The sequence below is a fragment of the Rhinatrema bivittatum genome, chromosome 4 (assembly GCF_901001135.1).
Source record: "Rhinatrema bivittatum chromosome 4, aRhiBiv1.1, whole genome shotgun sequence".
NCBI classification, from domain to species: Eukaryota; Metazoa; Chordata; class Amphibia; order Gymnophiona; family Rhinatrematidae; genus Rhinatrema; species Rhinatrema bivittatum.
The window spans coordinates 21,498,358-21,518,944 of record NC_042618.1 but is presented as its reverse complement, the minus strand read 5'-3'; the positions used below and the strand labels follow the sequence as shown (position 1 = coordinate 21,518,944).

At 47.6% G+C, this 20,587-nt stretch overlaps 1 protein-coding gene across 2 annotated transcripts in view; it reads right to left on the bottom strand.

Moving 5' to 3' along the window:
• The window catches only part of SLC24A4 (solute carrier family 24 member 4), a 262,868-nt gene extending 245,982 nt beyond the window's left edge, over nt 1-16,886 (bottom strand). For both annotated transcript variants that reach the window (XM_029597828.1, XM_029597829.1), the window contains exons 1-2: nt 16,486-16,886; nt 14,402-14,512 (exon numbers count right to left, since the gene is read on the bottom strand). In XM_029597828.1, the coding sequence (XP_029453688.1) occupies nt 14,402-14,512; nt 16,486-16,609 (235 nt within the window). In that variant the 5' untranslated portion in view covers nt 16,610-16,886. The remainder of the gene's footprint in view (nt 1-14,401; nt 14,513-16,485) is intronic.
• Nucleotides 16,887-20,587: the final 3,701 nt, after the last annotated feature.

Below are 20,587 nucleotides of genomic sequence, written 5' to 3'. Positions count from 1 at the left end.
AAACGAAAGGTGAATTTTAAAAGCCCGGCAGGCACATCGATTAGGGGGACGTGCGAAGAAGTCGGGCTCGCGCGCGCCGACCGTATTTTCAAGAAAGCGCCCGGAATCGCACGTCGAACCCGCTGCGCGGGCTCCTGAAACATTTCCAAAAAGGAGGGCTCGGCCTGGGCGTGGTCATAGGCGTTTCGAGGCCTGGCCAAGAGATGTGCGAGTAAATACGCTCCCCGGCGCTCGCCGCGGTCCGCCGCCACGTGACTTTACTTCCGCTAACGGATGACGTGCAAGTTATAAAACAAAAGGATCGAGCGATTTCCGATGGGATTTTAAAGGGGTCTGTGGTAACTCGGGGGAGTGTAGGCTATCAAACCGGGGGGATGATGACGACTGGAGAACCTGGCTGTTAACTGGGCGAAATGCTGGACGAACTGGTCAACTGGCAATGGCGTGGGGGGGGGGGCGCGCCCCTTTTGAAATTCCTCCCAACTTACGCGGCAGAAGCGGGACTTGAAATCTGGAGCACGCGTGCACGCGGCCAGGCTATTTTATAACGCGCGCGCAAGCTATGAAATGGCCACGTCCCTGGGCGCTGGCTGACGCACGTGGGCCAGTATGAGCCGGCGCCTCGGTTTGAATGTCACCGTCCCTGTGAACTGCTTACTCCTGAGGTGCTAAACACTGCCCTATTCAGAGAAAAAAATGTTGTTAGGCCGTTTTGCTTGCTGAATATCGCTGTGCTCAGAGAGGAAGTTAAATGAGGCTGTCTTGATTAGGAGAGAAGTCTCATTATCAAGTAGTAAAAGATGCAAATGTGACAGAAAGCTGCTTTTAACATATTTCTGTGAAAATACTTACTTTTTTGGGGGTCTCCTGAGGTGTGAGACTCTGGGCCCCTTGCACGATTTGCCATCCTCTAAAGCCAGCACTGGAACTGGGATTAGTAAGGTACTGGACAGGGCGAAGTGTGGTTTAATTCTTGGTCTTTGGACTGTGCTTGGTATATTTGATTCAGATTTTCTGTTTACAGCGACATCTTGAACATGATATGTGGTAAACTGTGATTTCTTCATCGGATCAGTGGTGTACAGCTCTGGGCTGTGTGTTAGCCCTGGAGAGAACAAGAATCTTTGTAGGGTGGGATGCACCTTTAAAAGACATTGCAGCCTACAAAGATTCCCTTAAAACAATGAGGATGTTTATAATATCTAACTTCTTTGAAAAAAAAAAAAAAAAGGATTCTGGGATGCAAGAGATTGCACAAATTTAATTTTTCCTTTTGTTGTGGGATTCGTAGCTCACAACTCCTTATAAGAATGCACAAAAGTCCCATCTCCCACATATGGATATTTGTGTAATTATGCTTGTCAAGTGTTTTTACTGCAAAAATAGGGTGTGCAGGGGAGAATACACCCACTGCAGACTGTGGTGGGATGATCCCCTCCCTCCCCCCCACTCCTACCACTTGCAAAATGTATGCACCCAACAGTAGTGCACACCCACACACCCTCTGCTATGGGTCACATCTAACTTACCAGTGAACTTAACTGGATAAGGCTGAATATCGCTGCTTATCTAGCTGAGTTAGCCAGGCAGATAGCACCGCCCAGTTACACCCACTGCCCCGTCCTCTGACTATATGGCTATTTAGATGGATAAGTGACTTATCCAGCTAAGTGGTATAGCTGGACATCCAGCTAAGCAGTGTTTGAATATGCACCCCTTAGCGTTTAAAGAGACTGAGAATCTAGGACGCTGTAAAAAGTTTCATATAGGGTATTAATTAGGATAAAGCAGTATCTTCAGGAGCAGAGGGAGTTGGAGAGACACCACAGATGGGCCAGAGGGGTTGCCCACACTGACCATTTGTGTTTTCGAGGGCAAAATGGGGTCTACGAGGGCACCTGGTCAGGATGGACCTATAAGGCTGGAGTCCCTTCGGGAGCAGGGCGGAATAAGACACCCCCCCAAACTCTAAATCAAAGAATCCCAGGAGATGGCGCAGACGGTGGCCTTTACCGCAACATTATTAATGCGCTGTGGGCCAGGCCACCTACAGAGCGAAAACTATAGCAGCGACGATAAAAGATTATATGGGGTGGACCAGCTCCAGGGCTCGGGCACGGGAGACTCTAGTCTGGCTTAGGGGGGATGGAAGGGTTCAGGCGCTTTCCAGGGTTGATGTGTTTGGATCAGGGAGGGGAGGGACTGAGCCTGCTACAGCGAGACTCACGCTGAGGGGGGGGTGGGGGGTGTTTGATCTTGGCTTCCTTTCCAGCTCTCAACCTAAGCGAAGCCGCTGCCGACTCGGGGGCCGGCGTCACACGTTTTGCTGCCCTGTGCAACTGTCGTGTTGCCACCTCCCACCGATTCTAATGGCTTCTCTCTTTTTTTTTTTTTTTTTCCCTTCCACCAACAATAACGTTGAACGTTTAAAGTTGCATTGGGGTTAGAGTAAGGCTGTCAGATCTCTGGTGGGGCAAAGACGGGACATTTCCTCTCACGCTGCTCACGCCAGTCAGCGGCGATGGGGCAAGGAAGTCCATCCTGCTGGACTGTCCCTATGAAAAAAAGAAATCGTGGTGTTCTGCTCCCAAAACGCACTCTCTAAATTCTGTCAGCACAAAATGTTTCAAATTCAGTACAAAAGCCTCGGGGCTGGTGGGTTTGTCCAGCATTCAAGAAAATTAATTATACACCAGAAAAAAAAAGATATCAAACCAGGCAACAAAATCCTGCTGTTATTGACATTTACCTTCTGTGTGAGAGGCACGTCCAGGGCAGAGGCTTTGAACTGGACCCCAGGATATTTTAAGCTGATGTTATTAATGCTCTCCAGCAGTTTGTTTTTTTGGGGGGGGGTTTTTTGTTTTTGTACCCTCTCTTTGGTGTCCTTTTTTCTTTTCTGCTTCTCTCCCTTCGCTGTCTTCTCTCTCCAAAATGGGTATTTTAACACTTTCTCTTCCTTCACTTTCTGATGTGGCCTCGGTGTTTCTCCCTTTTCTTTTCTTCTCTTCCCTTCCTCCCTGTTTCCTCTTCAAGCTCTTCTTGCCTGCTCACCTGTCCTCATTTCTCCACCTTTGATTCATTTGTTCTCTCCTCCATTTTTCTCCCCACATTATCTTCCTGAATCTCCCCCGCCCACCAAATCCAGATTCCTTTCTTTGTCAATCCCGGCCTCTCCTTCTCCCCACTCACTCATCACAGGTCCTTTCTCCCTCACCCTCCACCCAGTAACCAAACCCCTTTCCCTCTCTCTCCATTCCATTCCTCTCTCTCTCTCACTGTCCGTCCCCCCACCCCCAACTAAGGTACCTTTTCCCTTAGTCCCCATTTCTATCTGGCCCCGTCCCCATCCCCAGACCTCTCCCCCTTAGTCCATGATCATCTCTCTAACCCCCTTCCCTCCTTCCTGGGTCCTTTTTCCATCTCCTTAACCTCCATGTCCTCTCTCTCTCTCTCTGCTCCCCATCTCAGGTTCAATCTTCCCTCTCTTCAATGCTCACTCTTCCCACATCCCCCTCCCCAAGCTTGGAAAGTTCTTCCTGAATCCTTCTCCCACCCCTGGAAGGCTCTCCCCATCCCACCCTTGGAAGGATCTCCCTGTATTCTCCTCTTTCCTCTGAAGGTTCTTCCCATATTCCACTCCTCGCGCACATCTCCTGATCTTCACTGCCCTGCAATGCAGCTTAGACTTCTCCAATCCTCCCCGCTCAGAAGAAGGAGCAGCGCTTAACACAGTGTCAACTTCCTTTTTCTGTCTAGAGTCCAGTATAATGGTATGAGCCATGTAGATCCCATAGATTTTGTACCTCATACTATGGGACTGGCTCCTCACAGCACAGGAAGTTGACGCTGTGTTAAGAACCACTCCTACTGACAGCCAGGGGCGAGGGGGCATGTGCAGTAGGGAGCAGAGAGGATAAGTTAGGTTCTGGACTGCTTAGACGCCATGGGCTGGCTCAGCTACATGATATCGCCCCCTTGGAGCTGCTGCCCTATGCAAGTGTATAATTTGCACCGGTGGGGCACGCCAGCCCTGTGGCAACTGGGTCAATTCTCTGGGGAGGTGGGAGGCTACTGAAGGATAAAACTCACACACATATACAGGATATGGTATGACTGATTGCTCAGTGGACTGTGATATAGGATATTTCATCTCTAGGTCATCTAATCAATGCCGACTAACCTGAAGACCACTTGCAGCTGTATGTGGAATGAGTTATTTAAAAACGTAAATCTGATGGCAGTTAAGGACCATAAGGCCCATCTAGTTTGCCCAATTTCATTGCTGGTCACATGCCATAAGCCTAGGGTCCCTCTGTTCTTATTCCTGAATTCCGTTACTGTTTTTTGTCTCCATTAGATCCAATGGGAAGCCATTCCATGCATCCATCACCCTTTCCATGAAGAAATATGTTCTAATACTGCTCCTGAGTCCACCCCTTTGCAGCTTCGGTTGCCTTAATGCTGTTGACAGCAGGGCAGGCTTGACAGTATTACTATGTGCTGCCACACGGAAAACCTGGGTCTGATTCGTAGGTTAGGATTTCTGCTGTCTGGGCTGGTCAGAGAACATCAGGGCGCTCACAGCCTCAGGGGTGGGAGGAAATCTCAGCAACTGTTCAACGTTGACACCTACTGGCAGGTCGGAGGGTCAGTTCATGCTATCCAGGTCCTAGAAGGAGACACAGTTTGTGGCCCCTGGGCCAAGGTCGGTCACTGCGCTGGCTGGATTGAGTTAAACTGGAGGGGGAGTGGGGGAGCACAAATATAAAAAAGGGGAAACCCCCGATAGCTGTGAATGAAGACCGTGGCACCACATCCCAACAGAGGTCACTTCTGACTGAGCTAGAACTCCAAAGCAGCAGGAGAAACTGTGTGGGTTGGAAAATAAAAATAAAACAGAATAGCATGTTTCCAAGAGCAGTTATCCGTGCTACCAGACCCATCATCACAACTGTCGATGAAAATGGAAACTCATCAGCCTTCCTGACTCCAGCTGTGGCCCTTTCGGAGTAAAGCATGCGAAAGGATTCACTCCTTTCAAAAGAACCTATTCTCATATGATTTGACGGCAAATAATTTTTGCAAAGTTTTTGATGACAAAATGGAACACGATGGTTGAGTTCTCACACAAAGTATGCAAAAGTCGATGGCTCTATGATGATATGCTTCTGCAAGCTCCACTTTCTGCTAGGGATGTGCAACCAAAAAATATTTGTTTTCAATTTTGTTTCGTTTTCTTTTGTTGGTTCATTTTTAAATTTTAGTGCGCACTAAATCATATTAGTGCACACTTAAAAGGTTAGTACAACTAAAAACACAAACGGAAAAAAAAAACCCCCGAATGCACATCCCTACTCTCTAATCCATTTGGCTGAATATCCCAAATACCAACTGGCCTGTTTCTTTGCTCTTCTGCTTTTCCTCGTAGTCTTCATTCTAAGTCTTCTTTCTTTCTTATTTTTTTACGACTACATTTCAGCGCTTATACTGTACAGTAGAATAAAAAGCGTTCACCGCAATACTCTCGAACCTTCATTTTTAAAACTCTCTTTCCCGACTTCATCCTTCAGTCTTTAATTACATCAGCATGCAGTGTGAGGGCTCGCATGAGGCCCAGTGCCCCCGATTTTACTCTGCCTCATAACCATAGATGCGGCTGACTAGGAGGGAGGGACTTTCAGAGGCGATAAACATTAATATCTCCTCAGGAACTATCTTGATGACTGTTTCTTTTAACTGCCAGACAAATTATCTAAATTGCTAACGCCCTCCGCTGCTTTCAGGGCACAAACAGCTGGGAGAGAAAAACCATGAACAATTAAAAGACGTATTATAACATAAGGACTATGGAGTGGCATAACTAGGGCAGTTTCTTATACTCTCTTTACTTGTGGACGAGTGACAATACCAGCATCACATGCAAAGCACCGAGTGTTGCTAGCTCCCTTGGCACGGTCTTTAGGAGTCATGTAATTATCTCCAAGAGCAGGATTTAGGAAAGGTGCAGGAACCGGTTATTAATATATCACCCACCAGAAAGTACAACAGGAATCTCAGACAGAAGGGGGTGACCTAGGAAAATACGGCCCCCAGTTTGGCCTGGTCAGAAGATTTCCGTAGATGGAATGAAAGATTTTCGTGGAACACAGCCTATCACCACGAATACAAATATTTTAAAAACCTCTATTTTTATTTTTATTTTTATTGTGAAAAGCCTGAGCCTGTCTTAATGAGCTGGAAATGTTGACAGGACCCCCTCAGCTCTTGCTTCACTGCCCTCAGGAGCTCTTGTCATTTTTCTCTTAATGTATGACAGGCTTGAAAAACTCAAGAAACACGAACATGTTGTTGTAAATAGCAACAAAAAAAACAGGAGACAGCATGCTGTGAGATTTCTGGCTCTTCACCTGCCATCAATAAAAATATGCCCAGCAGGGCCTTACCCAAATTTATTTTCAAAGTGCACTCCATCCCCAGCTCACTAAATGGCTTGAGGTACCACTGCAAGATCCTTTGTACTTTTGAGTTTCTGAAAAACTTAAAGGATCCTGGACGAGTCAAAATCCTCTCTATGGTTTTAAGTAAAACATGAGATAAATCTTTCTTACCGACTTTCCAAAATGCTGCCAGAAGGATCTGGTTGGGGAGACATTTCTATTCAGCATTTTTGTATATTTTCACCCCAGAGGTCTAACTTAGATCTAAAACCATTCAGTTTATCCATCATGGAGGGAAGAGATTTGCTTCTTCCTAGCTTTACCTTGTTCACTTCATCAAGATTGCAGAATACACAACCTGACATGCAACCTGTGCACACCGAGCTGCCTTGCCAGTGATCAAGACTTTTTTTTTTTTGCTTTCAGGTTCAGCTGATGCTTGGTCACTGCGAGCAGATGTACAGGCGCTATATCTCTACTCTTTACATATTTGTCCATGGTCAGGCCGATGCAATATCGATATGCGCGCTAAACGGGCGCTCGTGATTGCGCGCTCGCTCTCTTGACGCGCGCCGATCCACCTCAGCCGGGCGCCCGATTTAATCGGCTGCCGATGTAAAAAGGAGGCGTTAGGGAAAATTCTGCCTCCCTAGCACCTCCACGGCATTGGGCGCCCAGGAGAGGTGGCTGTCAGCAAGTTAGGAAAAGGGACGCCCAATTTTACAAGCGTCTGTTTCCCTAACCTGTGCACAGCCACACGAGCATGGCTGCTGTTCCCCTCCTGATCAACACAGAGCCTGTTTAATCTCTTCTCCCTTATTTGCATGCAGTGCAGTTCCTGCCACTAATCAAAACAGCACGACATCTCTCCCAATTTTCCCAGGTGTATGAGGTTATTTTGATAATTCCAGGCACCTGTGCATGCTTAGTGCTGCACTACCCGGGAAACACTGCCCTACTATGTGGTGGAAGACCTCTAAGAGCAACAAGATTTCTAAGCAGAATTTGAAAATGAATATTCGGTGATTAAGAAGAAAGGTGCTTGAGTTCTTAACTCGTTACTCAGCCCTTGGACACGATATCAGGTTAAAGCAAGTTACAACAATTAAGAGGAGCTCATCACATCTTACTGCATGAGCAAAATAAGTCCTCAGTGACTATTTCACAAAGGGAAACATCTCAGACAGGAGAGATTTTCGGATCAGAAATCAAATATGTTTAAAACTTGTATTAGATTTCAGAATTCTAACTCATATCAGTATTTCTTTAAATATATTTTGCATAGCTCTTCAATTTCCATAACTAAAAAATCCATACATTTTGTAAATTATCAGTGGCCTGGAAATGTTCATTTGGACCAGTGAGACAAAAGTACCCTATATTTTCAATGAAATCGATTTCCAACACATAATTACCAGCAAATTTACACAATAACATAGTAAATGAGGGCAGAAGAAGATCAAGTGGCCCCTGCAGTGTTAGGGTTGTGGACCCTTGGGCCGACTGAGACTGCAGGTGTTGTACTGTGGGGACCCACAGTGGGCGTCGCAGCCGGAAGGCGGCGCTGAAGAGGTGTCCCAAAGAAGGCTTCAGCACTAGAAGCCCGAGGTAGGGACCCGGGCCTCTTGGACTTAGGTGTGACCCTATGCGACCAAGGATCAAGGAAGCGGCCGAAGAGATGGTCGATGGGAGCGGCTGGACCCAGGAGGCCAGAAGAGTCTTCACCCTCGGAAGCCCGCAGCTCCCCCGGGAGGGGCCCGTGAGAGCCCGAGCCACTGGGACTTAGGAGAATCTTCAAGGCAAGCGAGTACTGGATACCTGTAAACGACGAGGAAGCTGAAGTCAGAGTCAATGGTCGAAGCAGGATCAGAAGCCAGAAGTCAGAAGTCCAAAGCCAAGATAGCTGGGAGTCCGGGGACAGCAACTAGCAACTCCTAAGAGCAGACCTCGGTGCAAGGCGAGGTAGGAGTGTGGCTGCAGGGTTTAAATATCCCTGCAGCATCTGACGTCAGCTTGAGGGTGGCGCTGGAGTTTCCCGCACTAGTCCCTTTAAATGAGGAGCTCCGACGCGCGTGCGTAGGGGGCGGGGCCAGCCACGGCAGAACGCCGGCGTCTCCCTCGAGGAGGGAACGCCGCATCGGAGGTCAGAACAGGCCTGGATGAGGCACCAGCGGCCCAGACTGGGTCAGAAGTAAGTGAAGGTCCCAGGGCACGGCCCGGGACCGCAACAGTAACCCCCCCCCCCACGCCCCCTTCCCGGGGGCTTGGGCTTGGCTGGGTGATCCAAGTGGAACTGATGGAGGAGACCCTTGTCCAGGATATGAGATGAAGGTACCCACGAATTCTCCTCTGGACCGTACCCCTCCCACGAGAGGAGGTACTCCTACCGGCGACGGTGGAATCGAACGTCCAGGAAGTCCTTCACGGTATAAGTAGCACCCTGTTCAGCTGTAGAGGTGGTCAGTTCAGGAGGTTTGGCCTGAAATGGGAAGAGGACCACAGGTTTGAGCAGGGACATGTAGAAAACATTATGGATCTTCAGGGTGGATAGCAGTCATAGCCGATAGGACACTGCCCCAATTCGTTCTGCTACAGTGAAGGGACCGATATAGCGGGGAGCCAGCCGCATGGAGGGAATGCGTAGCTGAATGTTCTTGGTACTTAACCATACCTTATTCCCCGGATGGAAGACCGGGGCAGGTCGTCGTGACCTGGTCTTGGCGGCTGTGAGACGAAGTTTCTCCTGGGTGGACCGCCAGAGGTTGCGCAATTGTCGTGCCGTAAGTTGTACTGCAGGAGACGGTACCGTCAGAGGCAATGGCAATGGAGGCCTGGGGGTCTTTCCGTTGACCAAATGGAAAGGGGACAGGTTAGTTGCAGAGTGTTTATGGCGGTTGTATGAGAACTCTGCCCACAGTAACAAGGCGACCCAATCATTTTGAAGATCTCCGACAAATGTCCGGAGGAAGGCCTTTAGAGTTCGGTTTGTACGTTCGGCTTGGCCGTTGCCCTGCGGGTGAAAGGCGGTTGTCAGGTCCAGTTGCACTCCAAATTTCTTGCAAAGAGCCTTCCAATATTTCGCCGTAAACTGAGGACCACGGTCTCAGGCGATGTGCAACGGGAGTCCATGTAGTCGGAAGATATGCTGTGTAAAAAGGTTAGCCAACTCTGGCGCTGTAGGCAGTTTAGCGAGAGGCACGAAGTGAGCCATCTTCGAGAATCGGTCAACCATGACCCAGATCACGGTTTTTCAGTCAGAGACGGGTAACTCCACAATAAAGTCTGTGGACAGATGAGTCCAGAGCTCAGTAGGAATGGGTAGCGGCTGAAGGAGTCCCCGGGGCAACCATGCAAAGGTTTCTGCCGGGCACAGGTAGGACATGATTGAACATAGAGCTGAACGTCTCTCTTGACCTGCGGCCACCAGTAGAATTCAGTCAGAAGTTCTAGTGTCCGGGAAGTTCCTGGATGCCCTGCGGTCAGGGAATCGTGGGCCTACGCTAACACTTTCCTTCGTGAACAAGTAGGCACTGCTGTCCTACCCGCGGGAGCCACCTCGGACGCAGCTAGCAGAACTTTGGCTGGGTCCAGGATATATTGAGGCGGGTTGATGGTATCTTCTGTCTCCGTCGTGCGGGAGACAGCATCCGCTCGGACATTCTTAGATGCTGGCCTGTAATGGAGGGAAAAATTGAATCAGCTGAAAAAAAGTGACCAGAACGCCTGCCGTGGATTAAGGCACTGGGCGCGGTACAGATATTCCAAGTTCTTATGGTCTGTGTAAACGACTACTGGGTGTTGGGCTCCCTCCAACCATTGGCACCATTCCTCGAATGCTAGTTTGATGGCCAGTAGCTCTTTGTCCCCTATGCTGTAGTTTCTCTCTGTGGGCAAGAATTTGCGTGAAAAATAGGAGCATGGCAGGGATTTACCATTCTTGGACAATTGGCTTAGGATGGCTCTGACTGCCATGTCGGAGGCGTCAACCACGATAAACTGGCATTGAGGATCCAGATGTCGGAGGTATGTGTCCTGGAGGAAGGTGTTCTTCAGTTCCTGAAAGGCTCGTAGGGCCATTGCCGGCCAGTTCCTAGCGTCAGCCCCCTTTCTAGTGAGGGCTGTCAGCGGGTCCACCATGCGGGAATAGTGTGGAAAAAATTGCCGGTAGAAGTTGGCAAAGCCGAGGAACCGCTGAAGCGCCTTGACTCCCACAGGTTGAGGGCAATCTTTGATGGCCGCGACCTTCTCTGGGTCCATATGGAACCCCGTGGAGGATACAATGTACCCCAGAAAAGGTAATGATTCTTGCTCAAATTGGCATTTCTCCAATTTAGCATAAAGTCGATTATCTCGCTGTTTCTGTAGCACTCGTCAGACATCTTGGCGGTGCGTCTCCAAGTCCTTGGAATATATTAATACGTCATCAAGGTAAACAATTACTGAAGTGTGTAGCATCTCCCTTAGTACCTCGTTTATGAGCGTCTGAAAAACCGCTGGGGCATTGCAGAGGCCAAAGGGCATGACCAGGTATTCGTAATGGCCATCCCTTGTGTTGAATGCGGTCTTCCACTCGTCACCTGGCCGAATTCTCACCAGGTTATACACCCCACGGAGATCCAATTTCGTGAACACCTTGGCTCCTTGTAGCCGATCCAGTAATTCTGGAATCAATGGTAGTGGGTAGCGGTCATGCCGCATGATGCTGTTCAGATCGCGATAATCGATACAGGGTCGGAGGAACCCGTCCTTCTTAGCTACGAAGAAGAACCCGGCTCCGGCCGGGGAGTTGGACGGTCGAATGAACCCTCGGTCCAGGTTTTCTTGGATATAGGCGGACATGGCTCGCATCTCTGGGAGTGACAACGGGTTCACCCGTCCACAAGGTGGTGTGGTGCCCGGGATCAAGTTGATAGCACAATCAAAAGGTCAGTGCTCCGGAAGAAGCTCGGCCTTCTCCTTAGAGAAGACGTCGAGGTAACCTTGATAGTGGGGCAGCAGTGTTAACGGAGCAGTCAGGAGAAGTATCGGAGGTTGAGGAACATTGGTCAAACAGGTGTCGAAGCACGAGGGTCCCCAGGACGCCAGCTGGAGGATATCCCAACAGATTACCGGAGAGTGCTTCTGCAGCCAAGGTAGTCCCAATATGACCGGATGCATGGACTTTTCCAAGACGAGGAATGAAATTTCCTCCACATGCAAGAGACCTGTGCATAGCGTGAAAGGCTTGGTATAAGTAAAGATAGTCCCTGGAAGAAGGGTCCCCTGAATGGAAGAAACACGGATGGAGGGTTTTTGGGGTTGGACCCCAATCTGTAGTTGCTGGACTAAGTCCTTGAGGATGAAGTTCCCCCCGGCTCCGGAGTCAATCAGGGTTTGTGTATCAAACTTCCCTTCAGAAAGGAGTAAGGTCACTGGAACGGTACATGGGGAGGCAGGAATGGTGTTACCTAGGGTTAGCTCCCCAACTATCCCTAGGTCCGGGCATTTCCCGGATGCTCGCCACAGCGGGCAGGGAAATGTCCCTTGCCAACACAATATAGGCAGACCCTGAGACCGACGTCTTCTCCTCTCCTCTTGAGAGATTGGGCCCCAGCCCAACTGCATGGGTTCTGCAGCTTGAGCTCGAGACAGCAGGAATATGGATATCCAGCACGAGAAACAATAATAGTTATTTTTCTTATGATTACGTGTGAACATTGAGACAGTACTTCTTCACAATATCCTTTCCTTTTCCGTCACAGATTTTTGGTTTAGTTTAGTTTAGTAACATTTCTATACCATTACATCAGACAAGCCTTCACAACGGTTTACATTTACAATTAGGAAATACAATAATTATAAAATAGAAAACAGCTAAAAAACTACAAAAGTAAAATGAATAAGTTAGCTGTTACAATAAAAGTCAGATAAGAACAGTTAAGAGCATAAAAATAAAACTAAAATAAATGGTTCCTTAAAGTTAAGCACTTGATGTTGATCGATATTCTATGGTTGCTTATTGGGTTTCAAATTCTGTAGAGAGATCTCATACTCATCAAAAGCGCATTTAAACAGCCACGTCTTTAAGTCAGTTTTAAATTGCTTTCTCTCTGTTGACAGTCTCAAATATATGGGTATGCTGAACAAACCCTATAAATTTTATTTGCACAATTCAAAAAAAAATTTTTTTAAATGGAGCCAGAATGATGGCCCTCGAACAAAAAAAGGGCGGGGGGAGTGATGATGTGCAGCCGGCCGCATCGTGGCGGTGCCGCGCAGCATCGCCCCCATAGCGCCACGGGAAAAGGTGTAGTTATTTCCCACGGTGCTGCCGGGAGATAACTCCGCCCAAACCCCGCCCACACTCCTCCCCTTCCCTTAATTTGAACAAGTACTGCTGCGATGCGGCAGTATCGCCCGAGGCAGGGTGTTATCGCGCGCATGCGGTGAGGCCACATCGCAGCTTGACAAATGACCAGGTATTTCGGGGTTTTGCAAGTTTTGAGGAAAAAAAAAATCTCAAAACCAATGGATTATCAGTCCCAAAGGAACTACTGGTGGAACGAAATAATCGTTGAGTTCTCGAGTCAAAATTATGCTAGCCATTTCAAAAGGCTTAAACACCCTACTGGCAAATATGGATATGAGAGAAACTCAATACAAATTCTCATTACGTTTTTACACTTCACAGAAGAAGGCCAAAGATATGCATTTAACTACATCAGCCATGTGTAAGCCGTGTGACATCAATACAGGAACTGTGGGTTACCAATTTTGGACATGTCCGAGGATACAGGGGTTCAGGCGAAAAGTTACAGACTGGGTTTTTTCAATTACTGGTATCGGGATGCCGTTGGATGCAGGAGTGATTTTGTTGGACAACTTGAGTAAAGTGCCCTTCCGAGATCACTTTGTTCGTCTATGGTGCAGGATAGTGTTATTATTTGCAAAAAAAAAAAGGCCATTTTACAGAAATGGCTTGTGACTGATTCTCTGACAATTACAGAATTAAAAAAACGCCACTTTTCATTTTTGTATAATGGAAAAATATGTTGTTAATTACGGCATGTTTAAAACGAAGCCCACGTTCTTCCGAACTTGGAATTTGTACTTACAGTTGCTAACACCCACAGTGCACAGCATGATTATCAAAAACCTGACTGAGGAATGATGGGTGTATACAACTCGGGGTTTTGTGTTTTACGGATGCTGAAGGACGGTGAAGGTCATGGGTTTGGGGGAGGTTATGAGAGAAGAGGGATAATTGGGATAAAGTTCTCATATGCTTGTCTATGCTTTTACTGAGTTCTTCTTGACGGATAAGAACTCACCATTGTCAAGTTAATATTGTAAAGTGAGAATTTGCTTAATAAATAAGATTTAAAATAATAGTTTTGTGGGATGTGCATTTAGTTTAACAACATGCAGGACCAGCATAAACTAAACAATTCTAGAAGCATTATGATATATTAACTTCATATTTTAGTATTAACTGTAAAAGGTGTAGGGTCCCACAACGTTTTTTTTTTGTGATATATCAGTGCAATATTGCACCTTAGGCGTTAATTACTAATGGTTGTTCTTCCATTCTGTACCTATCACAAAAAAAAGTCCTTTCTAGGGCGCAAAGGACACAATCATGAAAAGTACACAATACAGTAATCCTCCAGGAGAAACAGCACAAGGACTATTTTACTACTAGACATGACCTTTTTTACTTAATGGGTTACTCATCAGCACCATTAGTTTGTTCACCCATCTTTTCCAGATATCACAAGATCACTTTTCTCTCAGTGGGGGCCTTATGTACTATCACAGATAGGAAATGGGAAAAAAAAAAAACCTTTAGTACATCTGCCCCCTCCCCCCCCCCCCCCAGTGTGAGGGTTGTGTGGTTACAATGCCATATAGCACTTTTACCCTGAGCACAATAGCTCCCAGACGTTTACTTATGCAAACCACCATAAGCCATCATTTCCTACCTGGCTCTGTGCAGTTCTTATTTTCCCATGTACCGTTATCTGACACCATCAACCTCCTGTTTCTCCATTTATCGGACCGAATCTGATCCTCTCCCAGAAATGATCCATGTCCTACAAAACACACAGCAAAGCACAACTTTACACTCCCTTACTAACTGCCAGCTCTGTGTAACATGTGTGCAATTAAACACCTACTTATCTGATCCCTACCGGTAAACAAGCGCAGTAGAGGCACAAAGCAAATCTGCAGGTCTATATAGGTTTAACGTAGGTAAAAGCACAGAGGCCAGCATGAGCAAAATTAGTCTTACGTTCACAGAGCTGCAGGATAAGATTCCAAACTCTGCCCTCTCAAATTAATATATTGGATGGTATTTCAAAATATCTAAATGTGCTCCAACTGCATTACAATTAGTTGAATGCAAATACAATGGCAGAAAAATGTTAATTAGCGTGGCACAACATCGAACACATAGGAATATAATTTGTGCAAAAGGTAACAAATTCATACACGTTTTCACATTTAGTTCTGGGGTAAAAAATGAATAATTTAAATAGTTAAAAGAAACAGGCTGAAGCTCTTAATACAAGATGAAAGCTCCAAGTTGTTTCCTTGCTGCAGGCAGAAGGATGTGGTGGGCTCAAAAGATCCTCCTTTCTGAAACAGAACTGTAACTATCTAATACACGGGTAGGAACCGCCGGGAAAACAAGCAAAGCTCTTTTTGCCAGCTGAAGTACTGATTCGTACTTATTTTCCGTTTGGTTTCGTTTCTTATTTACAACAGTTATTTCCCCGGAGTTCTAAAGCTGATTGACGCAGCACCGTTAAAGAAAGAAATCATCAGCCTCCTCAGCCTTCCTTCCACCCTCCTAAAATAACCTGCTTCTTGCAAAGTCTCACCTAGAAATGTACAAAATCACATTTCAGAGTGTGGCATAAAACCCTAGAAAGCCTCGACGGGCGCCACGTGTTCGCCGCGCACAGCGCACGGAAACTTTGGTTTTTTTCCTGAAGGGACAGTTGAAATCTGCCGTGACAACGATCACGATTCAAGCAGGCGCAGGATAAGATGAACGCAACATCCCACAGAGTCTAGGAGGTCCATTTGGGCCCACGCCAACAATCGCGGAGTATGCATCCCCCCCCTCCTCGAGGGGGGGGGGTGTCGCGGCCTGGAGCTGGGATTTTATTACAAACGTGGGGCTGAGAGCTGCCAGAAAAGGCTCTCTTGGGAGCTCAGCGGGCACCTGCCTGTCGCACAGCAACAGGTTGGCGGCTGTAAGGCCCCCCCCCCCTCCAGTCCGTGGGCGCTGAGGAGAGCGTCAGAGGGTGCTGACCGTCCACGGGAGCAGCGTGGGCAGAACGGGGCGCCCCACTGCAACGTCTTCCCGAGCGGGCTCGCAACCATACCGGCGCAACAGCAATCTAGAAAGGGTCAGGGAATGCAGCTGAAAGAAGCTAACGGTGCTCCTCTTTTTATGTGATTCTGGCATTTCAAGTTTGGTTTTGGTTTTTTTTTTTTAATTCCTCATAGTCTTTCCATGACTGTAAAATAAAGTTAATTGCGGGTGCTGCAATGCCGACCCCTGTCAGATCCCCAAAGCAGGCAACAATGTAAGCCGTGCAAATAAAGAAAGGTCCAGCGGCTGAAGAATGGATTCTGGGATGCATCCATCATTAAAAACGAACACCCTTTATTCCCATAAAAGTGCCATATATCAGAAATAAAAACATATAATGAAGCCAATTTGGCAAAGCAAGGGAAGCAAGAATCGCGCAAGGTGATCTCTTTTTTTTCACGAATTCTTTTTCAAAACTGCAGGCTGCCTAGAAACCTTCAGAAGCAGGAGCATTAAAGAAAACTTTGCCTTTAGAACACATGATTGTGAAAAATCATCTAGCTACTGATATCGCTTTAACGGTTAACCGTCATGAAACACAAGAAAAAGCCAAAATAATAAAAGCAGAAAAGTGCAATAAAGGACCCGCGCACGCACACACACTGGAGCTGCACGCGCGAGCCGCCTCCTGCCCCCCTCGCGCTCGGCTCCGGGCTCAACGGCGGCGCGTGCCGTCCTTACCTGAGCTGGGCAGCACTCGGGCCAGGCAGCAGAGGCTGAGCAGGAGGCTGCAGAGGAAGGCTCCCTGGCGCACGAGCCGCTCTCTCCGGCGCCCGGCTCTGCGCAGCCTGCCCCGCGCCTCCATGTCCGGCAACGGGCGGGTGAGGGGGGTTGGTCCCGGCTCAGCGCCTCGTGCCCGGCGCTGCCCGCCCTTGTGCCCAGCGCGACGCCGGCGGCAGCCCGGGCAACCGGCGGGGCATGGCTGGCCGGGCTGAGGGAGCGAGGCGGGAGCGGTGCTGTCCTCCCCTGCCCCGGGCTGACCGAGCCCTCCCCTGGGTCTGTGTCCTGGCTGCTGGAGTGCTGGGGAGTTGAGGCGCGCGCTGCCAGCCGGACGGGGGGCACTCAGTCTGTCAGTCAGTCGCTTTCCGACTCGGGCGGGCACTGCGCAGGCGCCCCGCTGCCCCCACTCATCCCTCAGAGTGGCCCTCTCGTGCTCGAATTAGCTGCGCGCGGCACATTAATCCGGGCACTAGAGCGGCGCCGGAATTAGCCCTGCTCTGTTTCAGCACTGGACAGAGGAAGACGGGGCTGAGGGGAGGGGTGTCCTTGTGAAGGTGCCTGACTGTAGGTATCCCAGTTTTTCTGAGTGTAGAAAAGTGTTACCCCAATATTTAAAATGGGCTCCAGTGGTGATCTGGGAAACAATAGATCCCTGAGCCTAATTTATATGCTGGGAAAAATAGTGGAAACTATTCTAAAGAACAAAATCATAGAACAGATAGAAAGACATGGTTTAACGGGACAGAGCCAGCATGCATTTAACCAAGGGAAGTCTTGCCTCACAAATCTGCTACATCTTTTTTTTTTTTTTTTGAAAGGGTTAATAAAAGTGGATAAACATGAACCAGTAGATGTCATGTATTTGGATTTTCAAAAGGCATTTGACAAAAGTCCCTCATGAGAGGCTTCTAAGAAAACTAAAAAGTCATGGGATTAGGAGGGGATGCTCTTTCGTGGATTACAAACTGGTTAAAAGACAGGAAACAGAGAGTAGGATTAAATGGTCAGTTTTCTCAGTGAAAAAAGGTAAACAATGGAGTGCTTTAGGGATCAGTACTTGGACCAATGCTTTTCAATATATTTATAAATGAAGTAGAAAGGGGTATGACAAGTGAGGTGATCAAATTTCCAGATGACCACAAGCGGATTGTGATAAATTGCAGAAGGACCTTGCGAGACTGGAAGATTGGGCATCCAAATAGCAGATGAAATTTAATGTGGATAACTGCAAGGTGATGCATATAGGGAAAAAATAACCTATTCTGTAGTTACAGAATAGGTTATTTATTAGGTTTATATAGGTTCCATATTAGGAGCTACCTCTCAGGAAAAGATCTAGATAATACATTGAAATCATTGGCTCAATGTGCTGCGGCAATCAAAAAGTAAACAGAATGTTAAGAATTTTTAGGAAGGGAATGGTGAATAAAACAGAGGAAGTCAAAATGCTTCTGTATGGGGAGAAAGTCTGATACTACGTGCATATCCAGCATAGCTCTCTGCTTCAACGGCAGGGGGAATGAAGAAAAGTGGATCTATATACAGACAACAACCAACAGGGACTGAGTTGCATAGTCTGGGAAGACAAATGGGCATGGGTGTAGCTTGCTTATTGCGGCGGTTACTACCCCTAACTAATTAAGCTAGATATTACACTTAGATGCAGCTCCAACACTGCTCTTTGCATTAATGGTGGGGGTGGAAGAGAAATAGAACCAAAAGTAACAGATAAGTATGAGAAAAAAAAAAGTGTGAAGCTTGCTGGGCAGAATGGATGGGCCGTTTGGTCTTCTTCTGCCGTCATTTCTATGTTTCTATGTATTGCTCCATGATGAGACCACATCTTGAGTACTGTGTGCAATTCTGGTTGCCACATCTGAAAAAAGATAAAGTTGCCCTGGAGAAGGTTCAGACAAGGACATCCAAAATGATAAAGGGGATGGAAAGTCTAAAGAGGTTAGGGTTGTTCAATTTGGAGAAGAGATGGCTGAGGGGGGGATATGATAGAGGTCTATAAAATCAGAACAGGACTAAAACGAGTAAATTGAATTGGACTGGGAGGGGGCACTCCATGAAGTTAGCAAGTAGCACATTTAAGAGAAATTGGAGAAAATTGTTTTTCACTCAACGCACAGTTAAGCACTGGAATTTGTTGCCAGAGGATGTGTTTAGGGCAGTTAGTGTAGCTGGTTGAAAAAAGATTTGAATAAGTTCCTGGAGGAGAATTAACTAGGGATGTGAATCGTTTTTGAATGATTAAAATTATCGTCAGATAATTTTAAAATCATCCAAAATCGTTAGAGTGCAGATACAATACAAATGCCCCCGATTTATCATCAGGGGCATTTGTATTGTATTGTTAAATAGGGCGCGAGAAAACCGGCACACCAAAAAAAACCTAAAACCCACCCCGAACCTTTAAAAGAAATCCCCCACCCTCCCGAACCCCCCTAAAATGTTTTAAATTACCTGGGGTCCAGTGGGGGGGGGTCCCGACGCGATCTCCCTCTCTAGCCACGACTGCGTTGAGAAATGGCGCCGGTGGCCCTTTGCCCTTATCATGTGACAGGGCAAAGGTAACGCCGGCGCCATTTTGTTTCCTGGCTCCCTACGTCACGCCTGCTGGAGATCGCCCCCGGACCCCCGCTGGACCCCCAGGGACTTTTGGCCAGCTTGGGGGGGCCTCCTGACCCCCACAAGACTTGCCAAAAGTCCAGCGGTGGTCCGGGAGCGACCTCCTGCACGCGGGCCGTATTGCCATACTTATGACATACTTTGCCCTCACTATGTCATACTTATGACATAGTAAGGGCAAAGGTAGCGCCTGTCAGTAGCGCCGGCGCCATTTTGAAGATTGGCAATACGGCCCGCGTGCAGGAGGTCGCTCCCGGACCCCCACTGGACTTTTGGCAAGTCTTGTGGGGTCAGGAGGTCCCCCCCAAGCTGGCCAAAAGTCCCTGGGGGTCCAGCGGGGGTCCGGGGGCGATCTCCAGCAGGCGTGATGTCGGGAGCCAGGAAACAAAATGGCGCCGGCGCTACCTTTGCCCTGTCACATGATAAGGGCAAAGGGCCACCGGCGCCATTTCTCAACGCAGTCATGGCTAGAGAGAGAGGGAGATTGCGTCGGGACACCCCCCCCCCCCCCCCCACTGGACCCCAGGTAATTTAAAACATTTTAGGGGGGTTCAGGAGGGTGGGGGATTTCTTTTAAAGGTTCGGGGTGGGTTTTAGGGTTTTTTTGGTGTGCCGGTTTTCCCGCCCTCCCCCGATTTACGATTTTTGACGATATTTTTAAAAAAAACAACACGACGATAAGATTTCCCTCCCCCCCCCAGCCAAAATCGATCGTTAAGACGATCGATCACACGATTCACACCTCTAGAATTAACAGCTATTAATCAAGTTGACTTAGGGAATAGCCACTGTTATTGCTGGCATTAGTAGCATGGGATCTATTTCATGTTTGGGTATTTGTCAGGTACTTGTAACCTGGATTGGCCACTGTTGGAAACAGGATGCCGGGCTTGATGGACCCTTGGTCTGACCCAGTATGGCAACTTCTTGTGTTCTTTAAGATGCATGACTGTGTGTATTCCAGTTTCTCTGTGTGTAAAAAGTGTGTATGTGTCTGTGCTAGTGAAAGCGTGGCACTTTGTGTGAATGCTTTGATGTGTGTGAAAGTTTGTGCCTTTGTGCTGACATTTGTGATCAGAGGGCTAGTCCTTCTCTTCACTTTGCTTTTAACTGCTGCCATTTTAAGATTGAAACCCCTTCAAGAGGCTGGGCAGGATGAAGGCGCATTGAGGCTTCCATAACAATCTGAAAGTTTAGTATAATTAATTAGAAAATTGTGAAAATAAATATATGCCTCTTTCTTCCAACAGAAAAGTTGTAAAAGTTTACTCTTCCCATGCACCTTTATTGTCAGGCTAATACCCTCGGTTTTTAAAACATCTCCCTTTATTCTCCAGAACTGATTTCCATAAACTAATTCAATCAGCCAAGGAGAACAATTTTCTCTGAAGCTAACCTTGAGTGGCACAACCTTAACATTAGAACTTCT